Source organism: Coregonus lavaretus (assembly GCF_964263955.1).
Source record: "Coregonus lavaretus genome assembly, chromosome: 21".
Classification (NCBI taxonomy): domain Eukaryota; kingdom Metazoa; phylum Chordata; class Actinopteri; order Salmoniformes; family Salmonidae; genus Coregonus; species Coregonus lavaretus.
The window spans coordinates 10,203,875-10,226,111 of NC_140008.1; the positions used below are offsets into that span (position 1 = coordinate 10,203,875).

Consider the following 22,237-nt stretch of genomic DNA (forward strand, 5'->3'; position numbering starts at 1 on the left):
ACCTGTCTCGATCAATGAGTGAAGATTTGAAATAGACAAGATGGCAGCGTACACATTGTTGGATTACTTCATGGAGAATTGTATTTATTTAACAACGGAGCATTTTCTAAATTCAAAAGAACCCCCTGCAACTAGACATGGATGTTTAGAAGACATTGGTTGTCTTCCAAGTCGGGAATTGAGGAAGTATCGGCAAGTTAAGTTTGGTAGAAAATTCTCTGTGCTATGCCAAACAGTACCTAACCTGTAACGGCTAATAGAGCATCACATTAGCCCATCACAATCTGCTAGCTACGTAGAACCCAGTTTCAACCCAGTAAGTCACCTGGCCTGGCTTCTGCTGAAGCTGCGGGCTGATCTGACTGTACTGTCCAGGGAGGCAGTGGACTCTCCGATGGCCGTGCGGTACAGACTGTCCTCCTCTGTGTACGAATGCTTAGCATTCAGTGAACGCTGGGGACACAAAGAAGTAATACATTCAATTTGTCATTTAGCAGACGCTCTTACCCAGAGTGACTTACAAGAGTAATTAGGGTTAAGTGCCTTGCTCAAGGGCACATCGACAGATCTTTCACCTAGTCGGCTCGGGGATTCGTACAAGCAACATTTCGATTACTGGCCAAGTGCTCTTAACCGCTAGGCTGCCTGCCGCCCGATACAACTCATAACTCATTTTTCAACATAAATGTACAGGTTTACTACACTTAACTATGGACTGGTCTGTACTCACTGTGAGGAGAGTGGAGCGGGTGGCAGTATACTCCTCCACTATGGATTTCCTTCCTGTGAGGACATTCTTCAGGTTGGTCCTCACCGCCTTGTTGAAAACACAGTGGAAGAAGAATATGCATATACCCTGAGAGAGAGAGAGAGAGAGAGAGAGAGAGAGAGAGAGAGAGAGAGAGAGAGAGAGAGAGAGAGAGAGAGAGAGACACAGAGACAGAGACAGAGACACAGAGACAGAGACACAGATAAATCGAACCACTGTAAGGCTATTTGAAGCACTGTTTTTGACAACACAAAAAGCCAAGTACCTGAAGGCAGCTGAAAATGGCAAAGAGGTAGTGTAAGGAGAGGATGTCACTGTTGACTGCCATGAGGCCCAGGACCCAGGTAGCACTGAGGAGCAACAGGAGGAGGAAGGCTACATGTAGGGAACAGCTGGAGAGGAAATATTTGTTATGTTTGAATGGAATCCAGACAACATGGTATGCTACGTGCCAACTATTTTCTAACCCTGTATGGTTATCCTGTCTCTAAGTACTCACATTGCTTCAGACTTCTCTAATGTCCACTGTCTCTTTCCGCACGAGGCCTTGGCGGCCAGGAAGAATAAAGCAATGTTGACCTAGATGAGATGGAGATGAATAACATAATCCACTGGCCAGAACCAATCCAGTATCCAGTATAGTACAACAAATAAACAGCATCTACACACACACTCACCAGTACTACTATAGCGATGGGCCCAGCGATACTCCAGATGAGTGTGTCGTGGACAGAGAGCCAACAGAAGTCTGGGTTCCCATAGCCCTCAGGGTCCAACCCTACTGCCAGGCCTACAAGAGAGGAAAAACACACACACAGTGAGCATGTGCTTCCAGATTATGTCGTTTCAATGCATCTGTGTTCCTCTCTGTCTTTACATGCATATCTGGCTGTGTGTGTGTGTGTGTGTGTGTGTGTGAGTGTCTCACTCACCGGTGATAATGGCAGGAATGCCCCAGCCAATGGCGTAGTAAAACCTCATGCGGCCATGGTTGATGTTCCTGACTTCAGTCAGCATGCGGTAGATGTGAAGGCCCTCCACGAACATCCAGGCAAACGTACACATGTAGAAGTAGTGCAGCAGGACGGCTACCACTGTACACATGAACTGAGGGACAGAGAGGCAAAGATGATTAAACACACCGTTAAGAAATCCAACTGTGCTAATTGTTATTTAAGCTGTCTGTGAAATAAGTCTGGTTCAGTAACTGCTAATCTATAACAACAGAACACAATGCGATGGCTGAGGCCAAATCCACACATTGCCAAACAGACATTTAGCATCTGCTAAATGACTAAAATGTAAAAGGTACTCTTGAGTAACCTCAAGAGGGGTGAGGGGACTAGCCCTAAGGGGGAGGGGGAGTAGCCTCAAGGGGGGTGAGAGGACTAGCCTTCCTCATGTCAGCATTGGTCTAGACATGGCAGGATGTAGCCAATTCGCATAAGCTATCACCTACACACTTTGACATGTAGGCTAATTATTTACATACACTTATGTTTTCCTTAACAGAATAGCTACTGTTTTTCGGTTTTCAAATCAATTTAATTGGCTATTTTGGTTAATGAGAGTAGCCTGCAGGTACACTATATATACAAAAGTATGTGTACACCCCTTCAAAATAGTGGACTTGGCTATTTCAGCCACATCCGTTGCTGACAGGTGTATTGGCAGTAGAATGGCCTTACTGAAGAGCTCAGTGACTTTCAACATGGCACCGTCATAGGATGCCACCTTTCTAACAAGTCAGTTCGTCAAATTTCGGCCCTGCTAGAGCTGCCCCGGTCAACTGTAAGTGCTGTTATTGTGAAGTGGAAACGTTTAGGAGCAACAACGGCTCAGCCGCGAAGTGGTAGGCCACACAAGCTCACAGAATGGGACCGCCGAGTGCTGAAGCATGTAACGCTTAAAAAAACATCTGTACTCGGTTGCAACACTCACTACCGAGTTTCAAACTGCTTCTGGAAGCAACACCAGCACAACTGTTTGTCGGGAGCTTCATGAAATGGGTTGCCATGGCCGAGCAGCCGCACACAAGCCTAAGATCACCATGCACAATGCCAATCGTCGGCTGGAGTGGTGTAAAGCTAGCTGCCATTGGACTCTGGAGCAGTGGAAACACGTTCTCTGGAGTGACTAATCACACTTCACCATCTGGCAGTCCGACGGACGAATCTGGGTTTGTCAGATGCCAGGAGAACGCTACCTGCCCGAATGCATATTACCAACTGTAAAGTTTGGTGGAGGAGGAATAATGGTCTGGAGCTGTTTTTCATGGTTCGGGCTAGGCCTCTTAGTTCCAGTGAAGGGAAATCTTAATGCTACAGCATACAATGACATTGTAGACAATTCTGTGCTTACAACTTTGTGGCAACAGTTTGGGGAAGGCCCTTTCCTGTTTCAGCATGACAATGCACCCATGCACAAAGCGAGGTCCATACAGAAATGGTTTGTCGAGATCGGTGTGGAAGAACTTGACTGGCCTGCACAGAGCCCTGACCTCAACCCCATCGAACACCTTTGGGATGAATTGGAACGCTGACTGCGAGCCAGGCCTAATCGCCCAACATCAGTGCCCAACCGCACTAATGCTCTTGTGGCCGCAGCAATGTTCCAACATCTAGTGGAAAGCCTTCCCAAAAGAGTGGAGGCTGTTATAGCAGCAAAGGGGGGACCAACTCCATATTAATGCCCATGATTTTGGAATGAGATGTTTGACGAGCATACTTTTGGTCATGTAGTGTATATCGACAAGTAGACAGTCTATAATAACGCAATAAGACAAAATAAAGTGTTTTTCGGATGTGCCTCAGGGTTGTGTGCTAGGGCCTCACCGCATTCTCAGTCTGGTTGATTCCAAAGAGGAAGACAAGCTGGGAGAGGAAGATTGACACCACCAGGTTCTTGTGGATGCTGTGGAGGTTAGAGCGGAGCTTCCGGAGGATGGCCAGCAGGAGGAAGGTGATGAGGAGGGCCACCAGCGAGGCCGAAACCGTGGTGTAGGTGATGATCTTCAGGGGCAGGACCTCTCCATGCTGAGGAGGTACACACGGCCAGGGGTAAGATCAAATAATAGAAGTTAACACAAGCTGAGTCACCATGACTGAGTGTTTGGTAGGGGGATCGGGGTGGTACCTCTCTCTTGGAGATGTCCATGAGCACAGCAGAGCTGGACATGTGACTGCACTGACAGCTGATGTGGGTGCTGTTTCTGAACACCAGCTCACATCCCCTGGCAGACCAGCCTCCCGTTCCTTGAACCCTGGACCCAAAATAGATATTGTTGTAAATGATTTGTGTTCTTGAATATAACCGAGCTAAACTCCATCTAAATCTACGATCTGAGTAAGAGAATTGATAGGTATGCTCATCCTTACAGGATGGAGTGATTCCAGTAGACACAGACAGGTTTGGTCCTCTCCTCTGTCTCCAGCAGTGTGTATTCCAGTGTGATAGGCTGTGCCAGAAGAGGGGTCAAGGGCACCCCCTCACTGTAGACCACCGTGCTCACAATAGGTGTGTTGATGATGGGCCTTTTGGGGAGTCTAAACACACACACACACACATACACACACACATTTATGTTTACATTGACTTTAGTCATCCAAGAGATGTTCATATCGAGAGTGACTTTCCACAAGGGCCTATAGCAGGGCAGATGGTGGCCCCCCTTTTCTAGGCCCGCGGATAAATCCCCCCCCCCCCCCCCCCACAAAAAAAACAAATGTGGTTGTGTATCAGCAGTTTTTCTCTTGCTATGTTAGTCAATGACAGTCACTCAATTAGCCCATGTCAGGTGATTGTTTTTTTGATTGATACATTAGTCTAGCCAGCTATCTACATTTGTAGTAATCATGGTCCAATTACCGACCGGAGGGCCCCATTGACTTTGTTAGTCACTCTCACTCGGATATCATATTAAAAACTGCAAAGTTCCTCTCTGCCCCATAGCAAAATTTGTAGAAATGCATGAAATTTGTTTTAAAAGGTTGCTAAATCTTCTCTCCACCCCATGGCAACATTTTAAGAATTGCAGAAAATTAAACAATATGTTTTTTCTCTCCGCTCTCAAGAGGGGGGCCGCTAAAATGTTTTATTCGGAAGGTGAAATTTTTTGGGGTATGGATGTGGGTACACTGTGGCCCTTCATGATGTGTTCAGATTTTTTGTGGCCCCCACCCTTTCAAAGTTGCACTGGCCTGGCCTATAGCCACATCCCTGGCCTATAGTGAGGTAGCATAAACACATCTATCACAAGGAAAACTAGGCAAAAACCAAACCCAGCTTTCCCAGTGGTAAACAATACCTCAGGTTCCTGCGATCAATGTCGTAGTTCTCAGGCAGTAGCTGTCCCAGGGTCCTATAGATGATCACCACGGCAACAGGGAGAGGGCCTGGGACCTCAGCGTGACGACGCTTTTTCTTGGCAGACGCCTGGTGACCAACGGTGCTGGATTCAGTGGATTCAGCCTGGACAGGGGGCGCGTTTGTGGCTGTTGCATCTGTGGCTGTTGCTATCGAGACTGCTGTAACGATTGAAACCGATACTATGACAATTAATGAATGAATGAATCTCACATAAAAAACTCTACCAGACTGGTTGAAAAACTTGACAAACTGTTTATACAGTACAGCTCAGACTTAAAGGGGCAATCTGTAGTTGAAACAATAACAACGTTTTAGTGAACAGTTGAAAGATGAGAATGGAGAGTCTTTAACCCTCCCGTTGTCCTAGGGTCAAAATGACCCGCCACTGTGTTGAACCAACTTTATTTAATTTTTATATTTTTTGGATCATTTGTGAGAAGGAGACAGTGATACTTTCTTTAAAGTCTCACTGCCTCCTTTTCACAAATGATCCCAAAAATATAAAAATTTAATAAAGTTGGTTCAACACAGTGGCGGGTCATTTTGACCCTAGGACAACGGGAAGGTTAAGTTAGAATCTTCAAGAATGAATGAGTATATATAATTAATTTAAAAGTCCAAAAATGGATGTCGCAATCGCAGATTGCCTCTTTAATTAACTGACTATTTACGTTGTGAAAGCGACGTAATGAACCACAAAATGTCTATGCTGTTCTACTACTTTAATCCCACCTTTAACCTCCTCTGGCTGCTCGTGCTGTGTTGGGAATTCTGGGAAGCGGACAGAAGATTCCATCTCTTTGGAATAGGCCTCCTGGATCTCTTGGAAATGCGGGATGTTTGTTCGTTCTGGCCTGGACGGGTCCAAGTAATCCACAGAAACAACTGTGAGCACAGAGAGAGAGAATGTGTGATAATTATGCTTGTCTCACACGAGAGGTATTGGTGGTAGGTTGTTTTAAATGCACAATGCAACCTTACTGTGCGTTAATTAGTCATGCAAATTATGTTACTGCAACAAAATAATTGTGTCATTGCACTGCAGATGGACTCACTCATGTTTTCCGTGACAACAGTAAAGGGTTTCAGGTAGGTCTTCCTCATGTTTTGGGCCAGGGCTTGTGCGTAATCCTCAAAGCTGTGCAGTAGTAGGGCTGTACCACCTTCGGAACGCTGGATCTGCTCCCAGTGTCCTCTGTTAGCAGGGTCCAGGATGGCACTGCCCACTCGGACCATGTTCTAGAATATTAACAGGGCATGTCATACACCTACATCACATCTTTACTATGTAGTACTCTGCATTGACCTGTGTGGCCAGTATACACCCGAGACAAACAGAATGCATAATTGGTATCATATATCCCAAATGAAGCATGTGAAAACAATGTCAACAGAACAGAGAGAAACAAAGAAAACAAGAGAAGGAAAGGAGAGCTGCCCTATAAAGGAAGGGGGGGGGGGTCACTGTACAGACATCATCTCATAACAGCACCTGTGCAATCTGGCCCCACGCCCAACCACCCCTGGGGGAACTGCTACTTTCATTGGCTCAATCACCCATTCTGATTGGTACTTGACACCCTAAACCCTTCCAGCTGCACCTTCTGGCATCTAACACATCCCAAAGAGCTGGGGCTGGTGCCAAGAATGCACACTGTTAGCCATCAGCGCCCAGTCTGGTCATAAAGCTCATAGAGCATGTTAATAAAGCTCATAGAGAACATGCTAATCATTCCGCTGTATTACTTACACATAATAGGCTCTGGATCACATTCTCTATAGGGGGAGAAATCTCCAACTGGGACAACAGGCTCTTAGCAAACCAGTACCAGCTATAAGCAGGATTTGTGGAAACTATTAGCAACTTAAAGTTAGTAGGATCCTTAAGCAGTTGAGCTTAACAATGTGGGTCATTCATTCAACTTTGAGCGAGTCTCCGAAAACTGTGAGAGAACATTTAGGGTAAACATATGATAGAGAACTTGAGAATATTTGAGGGTATATTTCTACACTTTTAGAAAAAAAGGTCCTGAACCTGAAAGGGTTCTTCAGCTGTCCCCATAGGAGAACCCTTGTGAATAACTCTTTTTGGTTCCAGGTAGAACCCTTTTGGTTCCAGGTAGAACCTTTTTGAGTTCCACATAGAACCCTTTCCATAGAGGGTTCTATATGGAACCCAAAAGAGTTCTACCTGAAACCAAAAAGGGTTCTACCTGTAACCAAAAAGGGTTCTTCAAAAGGGTTCTCCTATGGGGACAACCGAAGAACCCTTTTAGGTTCTAAGAGTGTATGAGTTCCTGACATCATTGTAATTAGTAGTGTTGCTAAGGCCAATGAACCTGCTAACTCCATAACGATCTTATCATTTCAACCTCAACACATTATTTGAGAGCTGAGGAAGAGCACTACATGGCACTGCTAAAGCTAACTCTCTCTCCGCTGCTCTTATCCTTCTAGACCTATCCGCTGCCTTTGATACTGTTAACCATCAGATCCTCCTCTCCACCCTCTCCGAGTTGGGCATCTCAGGCGCTGCTCACTCTTGAATTGCGTCCTACCTGACAGGTCGCTCCTACCAGGTGGCGTGGCGAGAATCTGTCTCCGCACCACGTGCTCTCACCACTGGTGTCCCCCAGTGCTCAGTTCTAGGCCCTCTCCTATTCTCTCTATACACCAAGTAACTTGGCTCTGTCCTGTCATATCCTCACATGGTCTCTCCTATCATTACTACGCAGACGACACACAATTAATGTTTTCCTTTCCCCCTTCTGATAACCAGGTGGCGAATCGCATCTCTGCATGTCTGGCAGACATATCAGTATGGATGTCGGATCACCACCTCAAGCTGAACCTCGGCAAAACGGAGCTGCTCTTCCTCCCGGGGAAGGACTTCCCGCTCCATGATCTCGCCATCACAGTTGACAACTCCATTGTGTCCTCCTCCCAGAGTGCAAAGAACCTTGGCGTGACCCTGGACAACACCCTGTCGTTCTCCGCTAACATCAAAGCGGTGACCCGATCCTGCAGGTTCATGCTCTACAACATTCGCAGAGTACGACCCTACCTTACACAGAAAGCGGCACAGGTCCTAATCCAGGCACTTGTCATCTCCCATCTGGATTACTGCAACTCGCTGTTGGCTGGGCTCCCTGCCTGTGCCATTAAACCCCTACAATTTATCCAGAACGCTGCAGCCCGTCTGGTGTTCAACCTTCCCAAGTTCTCTCATGTCACCCCGCTCCTCCGCACACTCCACTGGCTTCCAGTTGAGGCTCGCATCTACTACAAGACCATGGTGCTTGCCTACGGAGCTGTGAGGGGAACGGCACCTCCTTACCTTCAGGCTCTGATCAGACCCGACACCCAAACGAGGGCACTACGTTCATCCACCTCTGGCCTGCTAGCTCCCCTACCTCTACGGAAGCACAGTTCCCGCTCAGCCCAGTCAAAGCTATTCGCTGCTCTGGCACCCCAATGGTGGAACAAGCTCCCCCCGACGCCAGGACAGCGGAGTCACTGACCACCTTCCGGAGACACTTGAATCCCTACCTCTTTAAGGAATACCTGGAATAGTATAAAGTAATCCTTCTTCCCCCACCCCCCATAAAAAAATAAAATAAAGTGGTTGTCCCACTGGCTATCATAAGTTGAATGCACCAATTTGTAAGTGGCTCTGGATAAGAGTGTCTGCTAAATGAGGTAAATGTAAATGTAAACACTAGTTGAAGCATGTTTCTAGTGGCCCACCTCATGGAAGTGAATGTCTCTCGTGGTGGCCATGTCGAAGCCCAGCTGTTGGCTCTCGTACTGCAGCAGGCGGGTCAGGAGGCTGTAGGCCGTCTTCACGTCGTTGCCCTGGAGGTCCGCCGTGCGGTTGGTGGCGCTACGCAGCATGCTGGCCATGCCCTTTGACCTCTCACCGTCCATCCTGGAGCTGTTGAGTTGCAGCTCCTCGTCCTGAAGGCCAGAGGTCAGGGAGAGGTCAGAGGTCAGACAGGTGTCTCAATGATAAAGGAGGGTTTTAATCTCAATGGGACTTCCTGCATTTGAATAAAGGTTAAATCAAGACATACCTCTTTTTTCAGCTGAGAGAAGGTGAGAGAGGTGCAGTTGAAGAGATCGGGAGGCAGCCAGCCGTTCTCATCGCTGCAGTGGCGGATGGCCGTGCCTAGTGGGGAGGAGAAAGACGGGGAGAGAAGGGTAAGGAAGAGGAGGACTGATTGTGACGATTCTCTGTTGACCTCTATTGCCTTTTAGCTGACATGTTGATGAAATCAACAGGATAACAACAGTATGAACAGTATAGTCTGGTAAAATTTCAATAAAATGTATGCATTTCCAATACATTTTCACATTCTGAAAAGGGTTGCTGTGCTTACCTGTGGATCGTTTGGGACACTTCATGGCAGCGGGTTGTCCAAACTGGGTCTTTGGCCACCAGATCCCTGCATCAAAGGCCTTGGGACAGCCCTCATATACAACTAGTGAAGAGATTAGAACAACCAAGAACAAGCAGTCTTTGATCAGGGAGCGAAGGAGTTAGGGTCAGGGTCAAGGTCAGGGAGCGAATTAGTTAGTAAGGGTTAGGGTCAGGGTCAGGGTCAGGGTCAGGGAGCGAATGAGTTAGGGTCAGGGTCAGGGTCAGGGAGCGAATTAGTTAGTAAGAGTTAGGGTCAGGGTCAGGGTCAGGGTCAGGGAGCGAATTAGTTAGGATTAGGGTCAGGGTCAAGGTCAGGGAGCGAATGAGTTAGGGTTTAGGTCAGGGAGCGAATGAGTTAGGGTTAGGGTCAGGAAGCGAATGAGTTAGTAAGATGCTTTAGTAAGAGTTAGTAAGATGCTTACCCATGCACCCGCTGGAGGTGACCTCGGCAAAGGGGTTGTCACAGCGGTTACACTGGCGCCCGATCACGCCGGTCCTGCACTGACACTGGCCCGTGTGAGGGTGGCAGGAGCGTGACATGGCGCCAAGCTGGAAACACTCACAGGAGTAGCAAGTGTCCCCTCCCTCTGGCCGGTAGTAGTTATCCTGAAGGCAGGAGAGAGCATGAGCTGAGCATGCAACACAGGAAGGAATGGGGACAGCTAGAACACATGCCCAGAAGAGACTACGTGTGGTTAATACTTTTCCGTACCTTACAGCGGCAGTCCCCAGTGGTCTTGTTGCAGTCTCGGTAGAACCCTTTGCTGACATCACAGTTACATGGGCCACAGACAGGGTTCCCCCACCAGCCACGAGCACAGGGTAGGTTGGCTCTGGAGAACAACAGAACCAAGTGTTATTCCACTTAGAACCCCGTTTATCATAGCAAGCAAGGATACACCAATGAAAACCATGAGCAAATCATAAGGGAGTTGAAATATGCTAAGCCAATGCCAAAACTACTATAGATCTATTTAACACCAACGAATACCAAAGCCAAGGGGCAACAGTTTACAAAACCAAATTACTACACAGGTTGATGGAATGTGCTGAGTGGTACGGTAGGGGTTAAGTGGGGTTACTGGGGTAAGCTCTGAAACAAAGTGAATTGTTTCCAGAAATATCAGAACTGGCGCTGACTCATAGCAGGTGGGGGTTTAATGATCTCCAGGTGAGTTAAAAAACGGACACTAAAAAGCCCAAAACCCCCCAAAAAGAAACTGTCCTTAGATCAGTGTCGGTACTCACTTGTTCTGGCAGTACTGTCCGTAGGAGTTGTGGTCACACTGGCAGCTGTAGCCATGGGGGGAACTGGGCTGGCGGACACAGGTGGACACACGCTGACAGGGATTCAGGAGACACGCGTCCACACAGTCCCTCCCAAAGTACCCTGGGAATAAATTATATAAACACACAGTTTGACCAATGAGTGAATAATCCTCTAAGAAAACCAATGGTCCAAACCCCAAGTCTCTATCATAATCCGTTCAAAAGTTATTGGAGTTTTTACCATTGTAGGATGGCCAGAATTAGGGTGACTAAATCAATGGAGGCTAGAGAAAAAAACAGTTGAACTCGTCATCTTGCTTCTTGGATCCCGCAGGACATAAAACAATATAGAGGTAAGATGGATATCGATTTTGAGACATGACATGTAGTATTTTCATATTTGAGTATACACTGTTCATATTAATCCTCTAAATGTTATTATGAGAAACCTGTACCGCTATGTCAACAGAGCTCGGTGCTTATTATTAGACGTATTAGGTTACGAAATCCGACTACTTGGATATAATGTTAATGAAATGATGGAGAAAGACCCCACTGAACGATTCAGAACATGATGAATCATATTTGTCTTGATAAAATGTATTTTCTAACATAAGGAAGTGAAATGTCAACACCAAAGTGTGTTTTTTGACCCACTCTGGGCGGAGTGGATGGACAACCTACTAAAGGTATTTTTTTATGGTAGTGGATCCTGTTCGGGGGGCTTACCGGGGTGGCACATACAGGTATGTGAGCTCCAGTTGTCGGTGCAGCGGCTGTGCTCAGGGCAGACGTTAGCGGTGCAGGGGTTAGCCACCTCACAACCATCCTCCACTCGGACCTTCTGACCCTGAAGCATGTTGACGTTGGCCAGGTTGGTGGACGTCTCGCCCATCCGCACGCCCTGGCAACACAGGAGAGTAGAGGACCATCAGTGTTGTGTTGGCGTTGACTAATGAGTACGGTACAGATAAATGGTGTGTGTGAGGCTCACCTGCATGCAGCCCTTGAGTCCGCTCTGGACTGTCCCATCCTCCTTCCTCAGCCCCCCCACAAACAGACTCCTCAGCCTCAGTCCTGGCAGCTCATTGCCTATCTCCACTGACCTCTGTGGAATGCACCCACCCATAGAACACTTGCAGAGACCATGTGTATTGTGCATACATATCATACATTACATTCACAAACACTAGTACAGAACACACAAATACAGTGCTGCCAGTCAGTGAGTCAGTGAGTACCTGGAACATGCCGTAGTCCAGTGATACCAGGGCCATGTATTTGATGTCCTTCCCGTCTTTGATACTCTTCAGCTCCACCAGGACGTGGTGCCACTCCCCGTCGTTCACCCTGACCTGAGAGAAGTCCAGCAGGGCAACCCGCTTCACCCCCAGGAACACCTGGAAACGCACATGTCTGCCGCTGATCTGGAGTCAGGGAGAGAGGGAGATGGTGAGAGAGAAAGCAGATGGAAGGCAGAGAAAGAGGGAGAGAGAGGAGGGTGACATGAGAGAAGGGGGGGGGGGGACAAGAAAGAGAGAACATGAGGTTGAGTCATTTAACGCCAGCATATTAGCTTAACCTTATCATAGCATTAGCTTAACCTTATCATAGCATTAGCGTAGCCTTATCATAGCATTAGCTTAACCTTATCGTAGCATTAGCTTAGCCTTATCATAGCATTAGCTTAACCTTATCGTAGCATTAGCTTAGCCTTATTATAGCATTACATTAACCTTATCATAGCATTAGCTTAGCCTTATCATAGCATTACGTTAACCTTATCATAGCATTAGCTTAGCCTTTACCCGGCCTTAATAACATGGAGGAAGGCCCTGTGTGTTGTGTAGGCTGTGGGCTGCCCCGCTCTACTCACCAGGAGGTGTATCTTGGAGAAGTCCCCAGCGTTGGCCTGCAGCAGGGTGCCAGAGCTCTGCCTGGTTCTGAACATCAAGCCCATGTACCAGGGCACACTGATGGTGACCTCCGGCTCGCGCCACCACACCAGGGCATGGCCGTCGAAGTGCTGCGGGGAGGGCATGACTGGAGGAAGGGAAACAGATAGGGTCACTTTAGTTGGAGAACCAACTAGAGTCAAATGAATACAAGTCAAATGTTACTTAATCACAAAATGACTTTGGTAATTCCACACGAGAGGCTCGATTGACTAGGTCCGTTCTAGGCCTTGTTCCAAATAGCCTGACTAAATCCTGACTACAAAGCCATGGCAACATATCCAGGGGCTATCATTACATCATTGCCATACAGGTAGCTCTTCTGTGTGTATGGTCTTGCAGAGGATGAGCTCAGCAGTAAAAGTTGTGGATAGAGTCTGTACTTGTTCATTGCTTCCTGGACAATCACAGCTTAAACATCCACATGAAATGGTGATTAATGGGTCGATCCACGAAATGAGTGCCTTTGATAGAAATTGTGCACCAATGTTGCATTTTAAAAGACTGTTATATTAAATGAAGTGCCCTTTAATATAGACCACATGGACAATTCAATAAATCTGTGTTTTTATATGAATAAAGGCTTGCTAAAGTGCCAATATTCAGCATTTGACATGTCCCTCCGTCAATCCTGTGTCACTTCTAGGAAGATTTTATTAAACCACTTAATCCCTAAATTTCTCTAAATTTCACCATCTTTGTAAAGCCCTAGTTATTTTGCTGCTTTGACAAAGTCATTACTGAAGATTATAGTTTATTTTATGTGATTAGTGATTACATCTGTCCCTCATTTAAGGTCAATCCTTTTACGTGAATGGAACTCGTTTCAATATGGTGAAACTATTCCAAAAAATAAATACAAAAATCAAAATAAACATTAAACATATAATAGTTACAGTGGGGAAAAAAAGTATTTAGTCAGCCACCAATTGTGCAAGTTCTCCCACTTAAAAAGATGAGAGAGGCCTGTAATTTTCATCATAGGTACACGTCAACTATGACAGACAAAATTAGAAAAAAAAATCCAGAAAATCACATTGTAGGATTTTTAATGAATTTATTGGCATATGATGGTGGAAAATAAGTATTTGGTCAATAACAAAAGTTTCTCAATACTTTGTTATATACCCTTTGTTGGCAATGACACAGGTCAAACGTTTTCTGTAAGTCTTCACAAGGTTTTCACACACTGTTGCTGGTATTTTGGCCAATTCCTCCATGCAGATCTCCTCTAGAGCAGTGATGTTTTGGGGCTGTCGCTGGGCAACACAGACTTTCAACTCCCTCCAAAGATTTTCAATGGGGTTGAGATCTGGAGACTGGCTAGGCCACTCCAGGACCTTGAAATGCTTCTTACGAAGCCACTCCTTCGTTGCCCGGGCGGTGTGTTTGGGATCATTGTCATGCTGAAAGACCCAGCCACGTTTCATCTTCAATGCCCTTGCTGATGGAAGGAGGGTTTCACTCAAAATCTCACGATACATGGCCCCATTCATTCTTTCCTTTACACGGATCAGTCGTCCTGGTCCCTTTGCAGAAAAACAGCCCCAAAGCATGATGTTTCCAACCCCATGCTTCACAGTAGGTATGGTGTTCTTTGGATGCAACTCAGCATTCTTTGTCCTCCAAACATGACGAGTTGAGTTTTTACCAAAAAGTTATATTTTGGTTTCATCTGACCATATGACATTCTCCCAATCCTCTTCTGGATCATCCAAATGCACTTCAGACGGGCCTGGACATGTACTGGCTTAAGCAGGGGGACACGTCTCGCACTGCAGGATTTGAGTCCCTGGCGGCGTAGTGTGTTACTGATGGTTGGCTTTGTTACTTTGGTCCCAGCTCTCAGCAGGTCATTCACTAGGTCCCCCCGTGTGGTTCTGGGATTTTTGCTCACCGTTCTTGTGATCATTTTGACCCCACGGGGTGAGATCTTGCATGGAGCCCCAGATCGAGGGAGATTATCAGTGGTCTTGTATGTCTTCCATTTCCTAATAATTGCTCCCACAGTTGATTTCTTCAAACCAAGCTGCTTACCTGTTGCAGATTCAGTCTTCCCAGCCTGGTGCAGGTCTACAATTTTGTTTTTGGTGTCCTTTGACAGCTCTTTGGTCTTGGCCATTGTGAAGTTTGGAGTGTGACTGTTTGAGGTTGTGGACAGGTGTCTTTTATACTGATAACAAGTTCAAACAGGTGCCATTAATACAGGTAACGAGTGGAGGACAGAGGAGCCTCTTAAAGAAGAAGTTACAGGTCTGTGAGAGCCAGAAATCTTGCTTGTTTGTAGGTGACCAAATACTTATTTTCCACCATAATTTGCAAATCAATTCATTAAAAATCCTACAATGTGATTTTCTGGATTTTTTTTTCTCAATTTGTCTGTCATAGTTGACGTGTACCTATGATGAAAATTACAGGCCTCTCTCATCTTTTTAAGTGGGAGAACTTGCACAATTGGTGGCTGACTAAATACTTTTTTGCCCCACTGTAAATCATAGAGTAAAAGCAGGTGAGCTGTTTCTACTCTTCTTGGCCATTTTCTGGTGTTTTGTGGAGGAAAACTGAGCCGGTTGAGCAATACACGTCAACCCTGTCACTCATAGATAGACAGGCTAGAAATGTTTTAACAATTTCCTTGTTTTTGTGAAGCTTGCGTTCAATTGCCTCTCCCTTTTGCACACAACAAGTTTCCATGCCCCCTGTCTGAAGGGGATTTATGGCTGATTTAACAATAAATCGTCAACCCTGTCAAGGTCAACCCCTTACTTTATTTGGCACTTAATAGGCACATACTATAGTCATTTTTTCTTGAGATGGGAAAACTTGTTTTTTATGGTTGAACATGTGCTCTTTATGACAGAATGTAAAAATTTGATGAAATCCAAAGTTTTGTTTGACCAAGTTCAAAAGGCACAGAATTGGTGGAATGACCCTGTTATTGTGATTCACAATCATGCAACTGTTCCTTATACATAATGTACATACATTCATCTTCAGTATCACATTCTTGTAAGAACATATATTTGAATGAGATTGAGAAACACACACACGTGGACACGCCCAGATATTGCCCGGTAATTAGCTGTATTTCACAGCCTGAGACATTTGGAGACATCCCGCCAGGTCATTGGTTGCAACAGCGTTTACACTCACTGTGCCCTTTCACCCTTTCAAGGTACTTCTATGAATTGGGTGAAACTTTCTGAAAACATAAAGCCAATTAGGGGGGGTAGATCAGTTATAATATTACAGATAGATTGTAGGTTCTATCTATCATTGTCTGCATAATTTATAATCCCCCCTACCCTACCATCCCTACCCTAATGAAGTAAACTAACGGACTACAATACTTCTACTGCTACTTCCAGCTATTTCGCTCAGATCTACAGTGCCTGTAGTTAAAGTGGCAATCAGCAATAGAAAAAAATTAAGTGATCTCCCACCCCTGGTTTGGTAAAAAGCTGAGGGATGGGGCTGGAGAAATGTAATCACTCACAAATTCATAGAAAGAGCTATGGATGCCAGGATTGACCATCAATGATATACAAATGATTGTTGTAACCGAGTTTGAGGCTATATAGTGTTTGTTTACATTTTCTATGTTTACAAACTTTGGAGTAAAACAAGCTTATATTTTGGGTTCTGATGGGGTACGACAGTTGAACTAAGCTCATGAGGCATTCATAAGTTATATTCTTCAAGAATCAATGGGCATACAGTGGGGGGAAAAAGTATTTAGTCAGCCACCAATTGTGCAAGTTCTCCCACTTAAAAAGACGAGAGAGGCCTGTAATTTTCATCATAGGTACACGTCAACTATGACAGACATGAGGGAAAAAAATCCAGAAAATCACATTGTAGGATTTTTAATGAATTTATTTGCAAATTATGGTGGAAAATAAGTATTTGGTCAATAACAAAAGTTTCTCAATACTTTGTTATATACCCTTTGTTGGCAATGACACAGGTCAAACGTTTTCTGTAAGTTTTCACAAGGTTGTCACACACTGTTGCTGGTATTTTGGCCCATTCCTCCATGCAGATCTCCTCTAGAGCAGTGATGTTTTGGGGCTGTCGCTGGGCAACACAGACTTTCAACTCCCTCCAAAGATTTTCTATGGGGTTGAGATCTGGAGACTGGCTAGGCCACTCCAGGACCTTGAAATGCTTCTTACGAAGCCACTCCTTCGTTGCCCGGGCGGTGTGTTTGGGATCATTGTCATGCTGAAAGACCCAGCCACGTTTCATCTTCAATGCCCTTGCTGATGGAAGGAGGTTTTCATTATTATTCAAAATCTCACGATACATGGTCCCATTCATTCTTTCCTTTACACAGATCAGTCGTCCTGGTCCCTTTGCAGAAAAACAGCCCCAAAGCATGATGTTTCCACCCCCATGCTTCACAGTAGGTATGGTGTTCTTTGGATGCAACTAAGCATTCTTTGTCCTCCAAACACGACGAGTTGAGTTTTTACCAAAAAGTTCTATTTTGGTTTCATCTGACCATATGACATTCTCCCAATCCTCTTCTGGAACATCCAAATGCACTCTAGCAAACTTCAGACGGGCCTGGACATGTACTGGCTTAAGCAGGGGTACACGTCTGGCACTGCAGGATTTGAGTCCCTGGCGGCGTAGTGTGTTACTGATGGTAGGCTTTGTTACTTTGGTCCCAGCTCTCTGCAGGTCATTCACTAGGTCCCCCCGTGTGGTTCTGGGATTTTTGCTCACCGTTCTTGTGATCATTTTGACCCCACGGGGTGAGATCTTGCGTGGAGCCCCAGATCGAGGGAGATTATCAGTGGTCTTGTATGTCTTCCATTTCCTAATAATTGCTCCCACAGTTGATTTCTTCAAACCAAGCTGCTTACGTATTGCAGATTCAGTCTTCCCAGCTTGGTGCAGGTCTACAATTTTGTTTCTGGTGTCCTTTGACAGCTCTTTGGTCTTGGCCATAGTGGAGTTTGGAGTGTGACTGTTTGAGGTTGTGGACAGGTGTCTTTTATACTGATAACAAGTTCAAACAGGTGCCATTAATACAGGTAACGAGTGGAGGACAGAGGAGCCTCTTAAAGAAGAAGTTACAGGTTGTCAGATGGGAACCGATGTGGATGTGGTGGAGGAGTCAGGCGCAGGACACAGAGGTTAAGTCCAACAGACTTTAATAATCCAAAGTCGACTGTCCAAAAGTAACACGACCTCGACAAAACAAGAGGTGAGGGAGAATTACGCATACACGCGTAAACACTAAACATAAAACAAACAGAGTGCAAACACGTAGCTCCGAACAGCATGACAGTGAAAACAACACACAATAATACTAACACAAAACAAAGAACTTATAGGGCACGCAATCAACACACAAATGGCCACAGGTGATACAGACAGACAAAAGCAATTGACTGCAGAAACATAGAGCGGTGGCAGCTAGTACTCCGGGGACGGCGCTCGCCGAAGCCTGCCCGAACCAGGAGGAGGAGCAGTCTCGGCCGAAACCGTGACAGTACCCCCCCCCCTTGACGCGCGGCTCCAGCCGTGCGCCGACCCCGGCCTCGGGGACGGCCAGGAGGACGCGGACCCGGGCGCGTGGGATGCCCATGGTGAAACTCAGTCAGGAGGGATGGATCGAGTATGTCCCTCCTGGGTACCCAGCACCGTTCCTCCGGACCGTACCCCTCCCACTCCACGAGATACTGGAGACCACTCCTCCGGCGCCTCGAGTCCAAGATGGTCCGGACCCGGTACGCCGGGGCCCCCTCGATGTCCAAAGGGGGCGGAGGGGTCTCTCCTATCCTATCTTCTTGGAGTGGGCCAGCTACCACCGGCCTGAGAAGAGACACATGGAACGAGGGGTTAATATTTTTATACTCTATAGGCAGTTGTAACCTGTAACACACCTCGTTCAATCTTCTCAGGACTTTGAAGGGCCCCACAAACCGCCGACCCAGCTTCCGGCAGGGCAGGCGGAGGGGCAGGTTTCGAGTCGAGAGCCAGACTCGATCTCCCGGTGCGTACACCGGTCCCTCACTGCGGTGGCGGTCGGAGCTCGCCTTTTGTTGACGGATGGCACGCTGCAGATGGACATGGGCAGCGTCCCACGTCTCCTCCGAGCGCCGAATCCACTCGTCCACCGCAGGAGCCTCGATCTGGCTCTCGTGCCATGGTGCCAGGACCGGCTGATAGCCTAAAACACACTGGAAAGGTGTTAAATTGGTGGAGGAGTGGCGGAGAGAGTTCTGGGCCATCTCTGCCCAGGGGATGAACCTAGACCACTCCTCCGGCCGGTCCCGGCAATAGGACCTCAAAAACCTACCCACATCCTGGTTGACACGTTCCACCTGCCCATTGCTCTCTGGGTGGTACCCCGAGGTAAGGCTTACCGAGACCCCCAACCGTTCCATGAACGCCCCCCAAACTCTGGAGGTGAACTGGGGACCTCGGTCAGACACTATATCCTCGGGGACCCCATAGTGCCGGAACACATGGGTAAATAGGGCCTCAGCGGTTTGTAGGGCAGTAGGGAGACCCGGCATGGGAAGGAGACGACAGGCCTTAGAAAACCGATCCACAACGACCAAAATAGTGGTATTCCCCTGGGAGGGGGGGAGATCGGTTACGAAAGCCACCGATAGGTGGGACCATGGTCGTTGTGGAACGGGCAGGGGGTGTAGCTTACCCCTGGGCAAATGTCTAGGCGCCTTACACTGGGCACACACCGAGCAGGAGGAGACATAAACCCTCACATCCCTGGCTAACATTGGCCACCAGTATTTCATGCTAAGACAGTGCACGGTCCGGCCAATACCTGGATGTCCAGAGGAGGGTGATGTATGAGCCCAATAAATCAGTCGATCACGAATCTCGAGCGGAACGTACGTCCACCCCACAGGACGTCCACCCCACAGGACACTCGGGGGGAGTAGGGTCGGTACGCAGTGCCCGCTCGATTTCCGCATCGACCTCCCATACCACCGGAGCCACCAAACAAGACTCCGGCAATATGGAAGTAGGCTCGTTGGACCTCTCCTCTGTGTCATACCGCCGGGACAGGGCGTCTGCCTTACCATTCTGGGACCCAGGGATGTATGTGATCTTAAAAACGAACCGGGTTAGGAACATGTTCCACCTAGCCTGACGAGGGTTCAATCTCCTAGCTGCCCGGATGTACTCCAGGTTACGGTGATCAGTCAGAATGAGGAAAGGGTGTTGAGCCCCCTCAAGCCAATGCCTCCACACCTTTAGGGCCTGGACTACGGCTAGCAGCTCCCTGTCCCCAACATCATAATTACGCTCCGCCGAGCTGAGCTTCTTAGAGTAGAACGCACAGGGGCGGAGTTTAGGTGGCGTGCCGGACCGTTGTGACAGAACTGCCCCAATACCGGTCTCGGAAGCGTCTACCTCTACTTGGAAGGGTAAAGAGGGATCCGGATGCGCCAGCACAGGGGCCGAGGTGAACAGGTTCTTTAGTTTGACAAATGCCCTGTCCGCCTCAGCCGACCACTGCAAACGAACCGGACCCCCCTTTAGCAGGGACGTAATGGGAGCTGCAACCTGTCCAAAACCCCGAATAAACCTCCGGTAGTAATTAGCAAAACCCAAGAACTGCTGCACCTCTTTTACAGTGGTTGGAGTTTGCCAATTACGCACGGCCGATACCCGGTCTACCTCTATCTCCACGCCAGACGCAGACAACCGATAACCCAAAAAGGAGACGGACTCCTGGAAGAACAGGCATTTCTCTGCCTTGACATACAGGTCATGCTCCAACAGTCTTCTCAACACTCGGCGCACCTGGGCTACATGCTCGGCTCGTGTAGAAGAATACACTAGGATGTCGTCGATGTAAACTACTACACCCTGCCCATGCATGTCCCGGAAAATCTCGTCAACAAAGGATTGGAAGACTGAAGGAGCATTCATTAACCCGTATGGCATGACGAGATACTCGTAGTGACCCGAGGTGGTACTAAATGCTGTTTTCCATTCATCTCCCTCCCTAATGCGCACCAGATTGTAAGCGCTCCTGAGATCCAACTTTGTGAAGAACCGCGCTCCGCGTAATGACTCCGTCATCGTCGCAATCAGTGGAAGTGGGTAACTGTATTTAACTGTGATCTGATTGAGACTCCGGTAATCAATACACGGGCGCAATCCCCCGTCCTTCTTCTTCACAAAGAAGAAACTCGAGGAGACCGGGGAAGTAGAGGACCGTATGTATCCCTGTGCCAAGGACTCGGCTATGTAAGTCTCCATAGCCGCTGTCTCCTCTTGAGACAGGGGATACACATGACTCCGTGGCAGAGCCGCTCCTGTTTGGAGATTTATCGCACAGTCCCCCTGTCTATGAGGAGGTAGCCGTGTTGCCCTCGATTTGCTAAACACAAGTGCTAAATCCTCATACTCAGGGGGAATGCGCAGTGCGGGCACTTGGTTCGGACTCTCTACCGAGGTCGCCCCTACGGAAACACCTAAACATCTCCCTACACACTGGGCAGACCACTCCATAAGAGCTCTCTGTTGCCACGCTATGGTAGGATCATGGGTGCTTAACCAGGGAAGGCCCAACACCACGGGGTACGCAGGAGAGTCAATCAGATAAAACTGAATGATCTCCTCATGACCCCCCTGCGTCGTCATCGTCAGTGGTGCTGTGACTTCCCTGATCAGACCCGACCCCAACGGCCGGCTGTCTAATGCGTGGACAGGAAATGGAGCTTCTACCGGCCGAAGGGGAATTCCTAACCTACAACAAAATGCCCGATCAATAAAGTTCCCAGCTGCGCCTGAATCTACTAGCGCCTTATGCTGGGAATGAGGTGCCACCTGTGGAAATTTCACAGGAATACTCATGTGACCAACAGAAAGCTCTGGGTAAGTGGGGCGCCTGCTCACCTGAAATGACTCCCCAGTGCGTGGCCTGTTGTCACCTCTCCCAGGAGACCCTCCCCAGCACCTGGCCGCGGTGTGTCCTCCACGACCACAGGTGGTGCAGGGGATGGCCCCCCTCGGGTTACCTCTCCTCCTCTCTCTAGCGCCAGCACCCCCGAGCTCCATGGGAATCGGCTCGGAGGTGCTGGAGGGCGGAATGGACGACCCCCACTCGGGACGTCCGCGGGTAGCCAGCAGGGTGTCTAGACGGATGGAAATGTCCACCAACTGGTCGAACGACAGGTTGGTGTCCCTGCAGGCCAGCTCACGACGAACGTCCTCTCGTAGGCTACACCGGTAGTGGTCGATGAGGGCCCTCTCATTCCACCCCGCATCCGCTGCTAGTGTCCGGAACTCCAGTGCGAACTCCTGTGCGCTCCTCTTCTCCTGTCGGAGGTGGAACAGACGCTCTCCCGCCGCTTTCCCCTCAGGTGGATGATCGAAGACAGCCCTGAAGCGGCGGGAGAACTCCGCGTAGGTGATGGTTGCGGCGTCTATTCCCCTCCATTCAACGTTGGCCCACTCCAA

General features: G+C 47.8%; 1 protein-coding gene across 1 annotated transcript in view; it reads right to left on the reverse strand.

Annotated features, from left to right (window-relative positions):
* The window catches only part of LOC311149231 (cadherin EGF LAG seven-pass G-type receptor 1-like), a gene marked incomplete at its 5' end in the record, with an annotated part of 78,976 nt that overhangs the window by 12,528 nt on the left and 44,211 nt on the right, over window positions 1-22,237 (reverse strand). Inside the window, 22 exons of the mRNA XM_084186315.1 lie at window positions 326-453; window positions 731-856; window positions 1,035-1,161; window positions 1,269-1,348; window positions 1,447-1,559; window positions 1,702-1,876; window positions 3,604-3,804; window positions 3,905-4,031; window positions 4,147-4,314; window positions 5,076-5,295; window positions 5,870-6,022; window positions 6,193-6,376; window positions 8,885-9,094; window positions 9,211-9,305; window positions 9,517-9,618; window positions 9,980-10,163; window positions 10,270-10,390; window positions 10,806-10,947; window positions 11,556-11,730; window positions 11,821-11,934; window positions 12,068-12,253; window positions 12,703-12,869. Coding sequence (XP_084042441.1) covers window positions 326-453; window positions 731-856; window positions 1,035-1,161; window positions 1,269-1,348; window positions 1,447-1,559; window positions 1,702-1,876; window positions 3,604-3,804; window positions 3,905-4,031; window positions 4,147-4,314; window positions 5,076-5,295; window positions 5,870-6,022; window positions 6,193-6,376; window positions 8,885-9,094; window positions 9,211-9,305; window positions 9,517-9,618; window positions 9,980-10,163; window positions 10,270-10,390; window positions 10,806-10,947; window positions 11,556-11,730; window positions 11,821-11,934; window positions 12,068-12,253; window positions 12,703-12,869 — 3,298 coding nt within the window. The remainder of the gene's footprint in view (window positions 1-325; window positions 454-730; window positions 857-1,034; window positions 1,162-1,268; window positions 1,349-1,446; window positions 1,560-1,701; window positions 1,877-3,603; window positions 3,805-3,904; window positions 4,032-4,146; window positions 4,315-5,075; window positions 5,296-5,869; window positions 6,023-6,192; window positions 6,377-8,884; window positions 9,095-9,210; window positions 9,306-9,516; window positions 9,619-9,979; window positions 10,164-10,269; window positions 10,391-10,805; window positions 10,948-11,555; window positions 11,731-11,820; window positions 11,935-12,067; window positions 12,254-12,702; window positions 12,870-22,237) is intronic.